The sequence below is a fragment of the Carcharhinus amblyrhynchos genome, chromosome 33, assembly GCF_965287045.1.
Source record: "Carcharhinus amblyrhynchos chromosome 33, sCarAmb.v2.hapA, whole genome shotgun sequence".
NCBI classification, from domain to species: Eukaryota; Metazoa; Chordata; class Chondrichthyes; order Carcharhiniformes; family Carcharhinidae; genus Carcharhinus; species Carcharhinus amblyrhynchos.
In genome coordinates, this window is record NC_137356.1 from 8,382,121 (window position 1) to 8,392,250 (window position 10,130).

General features: G+C 47.6%; 1 protein-coding gene across 1 annotated transcript in view; it reads right to left on the reverse strand.

Moving 5' to 3' along the window:
- farsa (phenylalanyl-tRNA synthetase subunit alpha) overlaps positions 1-9,882 on the reverse strand; it is a 34,611-nt gene extending 24,729 nt beyond the window's left edge. Inside the window, exons 1-4 of the mRNA XM_080216374.1 lie at positions 9,730-9,882; positions 6,410-6,547; positions 6,172-6,270; positions 2,791-2,909 (exon numbers count right to left, since the gene is read on the reverse strand). Of these exons, the coding sequence (XP_080072500.1) occupies positions 2,791-2,909; positions 6,172-6,270; positions 6,410-6,547; positions 9,730-9,864 (491 nt within the window). The 5' untranslated portion in view covers positions 9,865-9,882. The remainder of the gene's footprint in view (positions 1-2,790; positions 2,910-6,171; positions 6,271-6,409; positions 6,548-9,729) is intronic.
- Between the last annotated feature and the right edge of the window lie 248 nt (positions 9,883-10,130).

Consider the following 10,130-nt stretch of genomic DNA (forward strand, 5'->3'; position numbering starts at 1 on the left):
TGTAAGGTTTCCAGCCTCAACTACCATGATGGAACAAGTCTTCACTGTGGAAGTATGGAAATAAACGCTATCATTCGTATAGTCTACAGTTCTACTTATTGTGAAGGAGTTGCAGTGACACCCATCTGTCTACTCATGTTTGAGTGGCCTCAAAGGCAGCAATAAGTAAAATTAATCACAGAAGACTGCGGCAACATGTGACACTCTTCATTCATTGCCACAAAACGATAGAACAGTTTAGAAAGTTACATAAAACGTTGAGCACACACCCTGAAAACCAAAAAGCTCAGACTTGGTAAACATGACCCTTTTTGATGAACAAATTAAGATCTAAATCACACTGGGACAAATAACGGCACAGTAGTTACACTGCTACCTACAGCGCCAGGGACACATTTGATTCCTGGCATGGGTCACTGTCTGTGTGGAGTCTTCATGTTCTCCCTGTTTCTGTGTGGGTTTCATCCGGGTGCTCTGGTTTCCACCCAAATTCCTAAAGATATGCAAGCTAGGAGAATTGGCCATGCTAAATTCTCCCTCAGTGTGCCCAAACAGGCACCAGAGTGTGGCAACTAGGAGATTTTCACAGTAACTTCATTGCAGTGTGAATGTAAGCCTACTTGTGACTAATAAGCAAACTTTTAAGCATAGAAACATGAAGAATCATAGAACATCACAGAATCCTACAGTGCAAAAGGAGACCATTCAGCCCATCAAGTCTACACCAAAGAGAAAGGAGGTCTGTCAAGTCTGCAGCAACCACAATCCCACCTAGGCCCCATCTCTATAATCCTACACATTTACCCTAGCTAGTCCCCCTGACAACAAAGGACAACTTAGCAATGGCCTATCAACCTAACCGGCACACCTTTTGGACTGGGGGAGAAAGCAGAGCACCCAGAGGAAATCCCACAGGGAGAACATGCAAACTCCAGAGTCACCCAAGGCAGGAATCAAAACCTGGTCCCTGGCACTGTACAGCAGTAGTGCTAACTACTGCGTCTCCGTGCCATCCTATTTGTAGGTCTGTATTACCTCTGCACAGTTGAGTGCACTGTATAAAAATGTGCTGGCTGGATATTTTCCATCTCTACAATAAAACATTTCATGGCATCATAGTAATTTACAGCAAAGAAGGAGGCCATTCAGCCAATCATGCCTATGCAAGTTCTTTGCAAGAACTATCCAATTCACTCCACTCCTCTTTTTTCTATAGCCCTGCAATTTTCTCTTTTCAGAGAGATTTAATTCCCTTCTGAAAGAGTCACTACTGAATCAGTTATGCTGTCCTGTCAGTGCATTGCAAGGAAAATCCTATCAGTTAGCATTTTATATTAGGACAACCAGTTGGTAGAAGTAGATACAGTAGCAATGTTTAAGATGCATCTTTACAGATACACAAATAGGCAGGGGATAGAGATATACGGACCACAAAGACAAAATGGTCTTTAGTTTAGAAAGATGTCATGTGTCGGCACAGGCTTGGTGAGCCGAAGGGCTTGTTCCTGTGCTGTACTGTCCTTTGTTTTTAAATTACAGATGGGAAATTTGTTAGAGATTTGCTCCATGCAAATGCAGTTTTTAAGTTTATTTTACAAATGTTAGTTCCTGAAAAACAACAAACTACCCATACAAGGACTGCAGCAATTCAAGGCACCTCGCCATCACCATCAAGGGCAATTAGGGACGGCAAGAAATAGTTTTTCTAAAGTTTATTTCTTAGCGTCACAAGCAGGCTTACATCAACACTTCAATTAAGTTACTGTGAAAATCCCCAAGTCACCACACTCGTGCCTGTTTGGGTACACTGAAGAGGAATTTAGCACGGCCAATGCACCGAAACAGCACGACTTTTAGACTGCAGGAAGAAACCAGGGCACTTGGAGGAAACCCACGCAGACATGGGGAGAACGTGCAGTCTCCGCAGACAGTGACCCAAGCCAGGAATCGAACTCGTGTCCCTGGTGTTGAGAGGCCGTGCTAACCATTATGCTGCCCCTAAAAGCAAGGTTCTACTGAGATTTGAACTCAGATTGCAGGACCCAAAGTCCTCACCATTACACCACAGAACCCAGAGCACTTGTCAGCAATAATCCCAGGATCAGATAATTTTTTAAAAAGTCCAAGCAGAATATTCTTGGTCCATATAAGTTATTCCATTGGGAAATTCCATCTCACCGCACTGAGATTTACCCTCAGAATCTAATGAAACAGTGCCTCTCAATGTCTTGATTACACCAATATTGGTGTGAAGCTATACAGTACCTACTGCCACCCACAGAAAAGAGCTTGCAATGACAGCTTCTTTCTGGATAAATTGAGCCCTTCAAATTCTTATCAGAACCCCTGGCCTTGCAGAAAAAGCACATCACTGCAACAAATACCTCCTTTCCCAAAACCCCTCTATACAGCCTTCGCACCCTCCCTCTTAACTTATCATCTTGGGCAGGTGAAAGAGGAGCTCTACACGAATCCGTCCACACCAGTGAACCTCGCAGAGCAGCACATTACTGCAGCTAATGCCTCCCTCACCAATACCCCTCTGTACAACCACCCTTAATTTATCTTGGGGCAGGTGAAAGCAGAGCTCTACACACCTCCAACCACAAGTCTGATGGTCTCTGCTGTTGGGGGCTTCTCGCTGCCAGATAATCCAAGGCGCATTTTCTCTCATGGCGATGAGATAGCTTGCCAACACTTATAAAGTTTAAAAAGTAGGCAGGAAATGGGGAAAGGAAGATCTCAAGCAATGCCAGAGGGACTCGAAACAAAGAGGCAAAGACAACTTACACCTCACTCAGCAGCTTCCTCTTTTTCAGTTCGTTCTTCTCCTTATCGTCCAGGCTGCTTTCCTTCCTCTGTTCGACCAGCAGCAGTTTACGTTTGACGGTATCTTCAATACGCTCAGCCTGTTGGAGGAAGGCAAGTTACACCAAGAGTCCTTACTCAATAACGGTAAAAACAAATGAGTCTTTTAACCTGCTTCTCTGCATAACAAGAACGTAAAATTCACAGGGTCGGTCACAGCCTTTCCACGCCGGAAGTGCAGTTAACGCAGTGTCAGCTAACACTCTGAAAAGAAACTGGACGAACAGCAGTTGTGCGAGGGAATTGGTGGATGGTGGCGTGGTGGTTAGCACTGCTGTCTCAGCATCAGGGGACCAGGCTTAATTTCAGCCTTGGGCGACTGTCAGCGTGGAGTTTGCAAGTTTAACGTTAAAGTTTATTTATTAGTCACAAGTCTGCTTACATTAACACTGCAATGACGTTACTGTGAAAATCTCCCAGTTGCCACACTCCAGCACCTGTTTGGGTACACCGAGGGAGGGTCAATGCACCTAATCTGCACATCTTTGGACTGTGGGAAGAAACCAGAGCACCGAGAGGATAACCCACACAGACACAGGGAGAATGTGCAAACTCCACAGTGACCCAAGCCAGGAATCAAACCTGGGTTCTTGGTGCTGAGAGGCAGCAGTGCTAACCACTGTGCCGCTCTGAATCTGTGTGGGTTTCCTCCAGGTGTTCCAGTTTCCTTGGTGGCAGGGGAATTAGCAGGGTAAACACGTGGGGTTATGGGCATAGGGCCTGGATGGGATTGTTGTCGGTGCAGACTCAATGGGCTGAAATGGCCTCCTTCCACATGATATGGACTCTCTGATTCTATTACGGAGTCATCTCGAGTGTTGGATGGCTGAACCATCCTTGTCCTTTAGTTGCAAGCTGCAGTGCAGAACAAGTAAACGTGCTAGGATAAAACCCCTTCACCTCCCTGCTTATCCAACTCGTCTGCTACTCTTCAGCCCCACCCAATGACTGGCTGCCAGGCTCATTATTCAATCACTTGCTGGAAAGACAGAAGGTGGAGGGAGAGTTGCAACCCACAACAATTTGGGAGGGGACTAATTTGATCGAGATGCCCATGTTAAAATCATGTGACTATTCGTGTTGCAATACATCATGCAGTACCAGAAACAATTACATTTAATTTTCTCTATGAATGTTAAAGTTTATTTATTAATCACAAGTAGGCTTACATTAACACTACAATGAAGTTACTGTGAAAATCCCCTGGCTGCCACACTGCCTATTCATGTACAGAGAGAATTTAGCCTGGCCAATGCATCGAACCAAGCACATCTTTAGGACTGTGGGAGGAAACCCACACAGACACGGGGAGGACATGCAGACTCCACACAGACTGTGACCCAAGTTGGGAATCAAACCCAGGTCCCTGGCGCTGTGAGGTTGCAGTGCCAACCACTGTGTCACTGTGTTGTTTGTAATTTGTCTATGAATGTCAAACAGTTTACTCAAGTAATGCTGATTTGATTTCTAATTTTTAGATGAAGAAATTTGATCTCTTTTCTTCGGTGAATTGTCAACATGCAGACAGGACCTCTGGGGACTCAACGCTCCATTTGAAGAGTGCACCTGTGTTCCTATACTGGGACTATCAGTACATTCCACACTGAAGCCCTGTACAAAGTTCCAGATGACAATGGACTGGCCCAGAGGCAAGCATGCGACCGACTAGGCGGAGGTGAACCATGTGAAATAAGGAACTCACTTAGAAGGCAGTGAGTAAAGCAATAGCAATGCTTAAGCTCAGTTCCATGGAAGAATGCAAATTCAAAACACTATCTGTGCTCTGTGGATTCTGACTGTCTGAGTGTTTCTGAACTGCTTCAGGTTTCCAGTACCTGCAGCATTTGGTTTTACCCATGATATTTAAACCGTTAGTTCTCAAAAAAACTATCCCTTTGCTTCAGTGATTATCAGGCAATGTCCAATGACTTCAGTCAGAGAATGCTATGACCATAAGACATGGAAGCAGGATTAGACCACTCGGCCCATCAAGTCTGCTCCGCCATTCAATTATGGCTGATATTTTTCTCATCCCCATTCTCCTTCCCTGTCCCCATAACCCCTGCTCCCATTAACAAAGAACCTATCTGTTAGAGAATGAATGAATGACCTGGCCTCCACAATCTTCTGCGACAAAGAATTCCACATATTCATCACTCTGACTGAAGAAATTCTTCCTCATCTGTTTTAAAGGATCGTCCCTTTAGCCTGACGTTGTGCCCTCTGTTCTAGCTTCTCCTACTAGGGGAAACATCCTCTCCATGGCTTAACACAGTGTATTCTCTTGCATTAGAGTAGACTTGAAATAAGGGGATAACGACTAGACCATCTCCTTTTCAGCAATGCTGGTTTAAAGTTTATTTGTGTCATAAGAAGGTTTGCATTAACACTGCAATGAAGTTACTGTGAAAATTTCCTAGTTGCCACACCCTGGCACCTGTTCAGATACATTGAGGGAGAATTTAGCACGGACAACAACCAGCACATCTTTCGGACTGTGGGAGGAAACCCATGGAGACAATTTACAAGAATAAATACGCGAGCAAGTTTAATTTACAATTTCAATATGCCTGGTTACCTTCCACATTGCTCTACGATATCTCTCAATCTAGCAGAATGATTTATGAAAGAGAAAAGTAATCTGTAGGTGTGATTTGAGAACAATGATAAGCCAGTGATTTGAGAACAATGATAAGGACAAGTTAAAAAAATCTGCAATTGTTGAAAGTGAGAGAGAGGACAGAACCTGGTGAAAACACCATGTCAGGCAGTCAGCACTTGAGGGTAGGACAGCATTCAATTAACAAGACAGAGATCCTTGTCAGGTACACACCTCAGAACCGACATCGGTAACCTGTCTAGTTTGGTTTCTGTTGCTATAAGTCCTGCTGAACATTGACAGTTGAAATCAAAAAACTGTAAGCAAAGTTTACAGGACAGCACGGTGGCACAGTGGTTAGCACTGCTGCCTCAGTGCCAGGGACCCGGATTCGATTCCTGGCTTGGGTCACTGTCTGCGTGGAGTTTGCACATTCTCCCCATGTTTGCATGGGTTTCCACTTGCCTTCCACATTCTGAAGGACGCGCTGGTTAGGGTGCATTGATCTGAACAGGCGGAGTGTGGTGGCTAGGGTAATTACACAGTAACTTCAGTGCAGTGTTAATATAAGCCTTACTTGTGACAATAGTAAGTAAACTTTAATGGGGGGGGGGGGGGCAGCAGGAGGAGGAGGAATCGACACACCTACGGGAGAGTGAAGTTACACAGACACAAGGGAACCTGAGATTGACCCATCTACCTACAGCTTTATAGATACGAGGTCCCCCTTCAGCATTCTTGTCTATGCGGATCCACTTGTTGGACATAGCCTTGTTGAATCCCACTTTTCCACTTGGGAGTTTCTGTGCAAAAAGAAAGAAGAAAGGTCCGTTTAATGCCTTACAAATAAGTAAGCAGCGCTTGCATCTCCCATTGGAAACAGCATAAGATGCCACTCGGGACAGGCCCAGGACTTCTCACAACAGACAGCAGCATGCTCACCATCAGGTCACACTGAGTAATTCCATTTGGTGGAATGGCAGCGTACACCCGAGCTTCATGACTGCCTTTCTCCACAATCTCTTTCCCTTCCTCAGTCAGCTCCCAGTGTTTGCTGGATCGCAATTCAGCTTCAATCACCTGCAGCAAGAAAACAAAAATTGGCTCAGCAAGGAAATGTTAACAGATACAATAGCCCTGGTGGTTACAACAGGAGCAGTCATCCAGAAACCTGGACTTTTGTGAACTGGAGACAAGTTCAAATCACCATGGCAGTTAGGAAGGCAAATGCAATGTTAGCATTCATGTCGCAAGGGCTAGAATACTTCTGAAAGATCTAGTCAGACCCCATTTGGAATATTGTGAGCAGTTTTGGGCCCCATATGTAAGGGAGAATGTGCTGGCCTTGGAAAGGGTCCAAAGGAGGTTCAGAAGAATGATCCCTGGGGTGAAAGGCTTGTCGAATGAGCAATGGTTGAGAACACTTGCACTTGTTGGAGTTTAGAAGGGGGTGGGGGTGGGAATCTTATTGAATCTTACAGGATACTGCGAGGCCTGGATAGAGTGGGCATGGAAAGGATCGGCAGCAGCGAGAACGTGCAGACTCCACACAGTCACCTTAGGCCGCAATCAAACCCAGGTCCCTGGCACAGTGAGGCAGCAGTGCTAACCACTGTGCCGCCCACCTCAACAAATGCTGGGTAGCATCATACGTACTGCAAATTGGTTTTGCATTAACTGTACCAAGAGCCCATCCATTTGCCAGCTAGCCCTGGTACAAATTAAGGGATCAGAGCAGTCTAACATGGTGTTCATCAGCAAAATTAGTGGTAGGAAAGTCAGACCTGCGCAATCCCATCACACGCAGGCTACAGTGTGCACAAGATGCATTGCACAACTCACCTATTGCTGCTCCTCCCAAAGCCACAACCTCTTACCACCTAGACTGCACTTGAGAGGGTGAACATCATCTCCTCCAAGGTCACCTAAAGGTCACAAACACCACCGCGCTGCCCCCCCGGCCCCCCTCCCCCCACGTCCCCCGCACGCGCCCCCGCCACCGCCACCGCCCCCAGGCATATGAATTAACCCCTCCTTCATAACATTTGGGTCAAAAATCTGTAATTTTCTACACAGCAAATCGGAGGAAACGTTTTCACCACACACATTTCAATTCTCAAGACACCTGAGGTCAAATAAATAAATATCCGACACACGTGAATACGAATTACACTGTTCCCCTCCTGTACTTTCAATTTAGAATTCAGGCCTTCATCTGTCTGGAGGGGCATGGTCACCATCCATCAAGGTGGGCCAGGATGAGGGTGGGTTTTAGACCATTAGGAGCAGAAGTAGGCCATTTGGGCCATCAGGTCTGCTCCGCCAGTCAATCAGATCATGAAATCCCTATCACGTAGGTTATTTTATGATGAGAATAGAGGAAGCGGAGGTGTCTTTTGGTCGGTCTTTCGGGTCAAACAAGTAAACAAACTTAAATTACATTCGGACAAAGAAAAAGGGGGCAGCTCCCCAAAAGGAGGGGGAACGGCCCGAACAGAAACAAAAAAGTACAAAGGAAACTTAAGACACGTCAAATCAAAATGTGATTATCGGGGTCTATAAGGCACCTCAGCCCCTGCGGTGCCCAACAGGCATGGAAGGCCTCAACTGTGCCCGCAGACACCACGTGCTCCCTCTCCAGGGACACCTGGTGCGAACATAGCCACGGTAGAGGGGCCCTACAGCGTAGGAAGCCATTCAATCTAAAATCATAACCCACTTTCCCACCTAATTCCCATAACGTCCAATTCCCTTACTGATTAAAAATCTGTCTCACTTCATCATACTTAACAACCCAGCCTCTGTGGTAAAGAACTCCACAGATTCACTACCTTGAAGAGAAGAAGTTCCTCATTATTTGTCTTAAAATCCAGGTCTCCTCCTGTACCTAATGGTAGGCACAGTGCAGACTTTTGCCTGTTCCCACAGCAAGTCGTTAGTCAGTTACCAGCAGCTTATATTTTGAGGATGCATCACTTCACATGAAGTGTGGCTGAGTAGGAATTATTTCCACTCCTACCACGAGCAATTAGTATGATTGGAAGGATTTTGCAGGTTGATGCTCAGCCTGTTTGGCCATGTGAAGAACACACCTTCTTTGGACATCAAGTCCTGAGATGGGACTCGAACCGAGGGCTTCAGGCTCAGGAGTGGCGTTAACCTCACTGCGCCACAAGATCTCTTATTCTGAGATAACGTCCTCTGGCCCTAGACTCCCCCATAAAAGGGAAACAACTTTGCAGCATCCATCAAGCCCCCGAGAATCCTCATTTTTGGGAGTCTATGTCCCTGTTCCTTACTGCTCATCCACCCTTCCCTTACAGCCTCCCCCCAAACCCCTTGACTCCTTTGACCCCCTCATATCCTTAACCAACCGCCCCCCACCCTTCTCCACATGCTCCACCCCCTCCAAACCTTCACCCACCAAACCTTCCCCCTTCACATACCTCCCTACCCCCTCCTCTCACCCCCCCATCCCCCTCCCCTTCTGTCTCACACACATCCCATTCCCCTTCCCCCCTTATACATGCAAGGCCCTCCCCTTCTCTCCCCCCACCAACAAGGCCCTCTCCCACAACCTCCCCCTTCCTCTCCACACCCCCTCCCATCATACCCTCCCTCCATCCCCATCCCAAAGTACCTTCTCTACAGCCCCCTACCTTTCCTCCATATCCTCCCCTTCCCTAATAACCTCTTCGTATCCACCCCCTCCCCTAACACTACCCCCTATTACCTTCCCCTCCCCTAACATCCCTTGTGTATACACCCCACTGCCGTAACCATACCAGTAGCCCCCCTCCCCCCAACCCTTCTGTATTCACCCTCCTCCCCTAATCATTTCCCCCTGTGCCCTCCACCCAGCATACTCTCCCTCCCTTAACATCCACCCCCACCCCCTCCCAAGGTCCCTTACCCTTCCCTGACCACCCCCCAGGTCCCAGGTCCCTTCCCCTCCCCTGACACACACTCTCCCTCCCCCGACTCTCCGCCCCCGGGTCCCTTCTCCTCCCCTGACAACCTCCTGGATCCTTCCCCTCCCACTCCCTTCAAACCACCCCACCGTATCCTACCCCTCCCCTATCCCCCCCATATCCTCCCTCATGTCTTGAGTCTCCCCTCCATATCCTCCCCCTTCCTCTAACCTCTCTACCTTATGCTTCCCCCACCCCTCCTCAAATCCTCCCCCTCTGACCAACACCCTCGCCATTCTTCCTCCCGACCCCCGAGGCCGCACGCACTCACTCACTCACTCACTTACTTACATCGCCCAGCGTCTGCAGGCTCTTGACGGCTCCCACCAGCAGCTGATGGTCGAGGCCTAGGCGGGTGGCCAGCTCCGCGCTGTCCAGGCCACCCTCCGCCTCTTCCAGCTGCAGCAGTAGCTCCCGCTCCGCCATCTTGTGACATCACCTGACCCCGCGACCCTTCACCCCCGCCTCGCGCACGCGCAGACCAACACAGCCCCTGAAAAAAAACCATCGGAAACTCATCAACATCACCAAATAAACACCCCCCAAAGCACCTGGACACCCACAGAACCGATCATTACTAATTTAAACACCGTTAAAATAAATGTATTTAACTCCCTCATGGGCTGGCACCACGTGACATCTCTTACCTGTCCACCTCAGCCACCTGGGTCCAGGTACCTCCCCTCCCACCA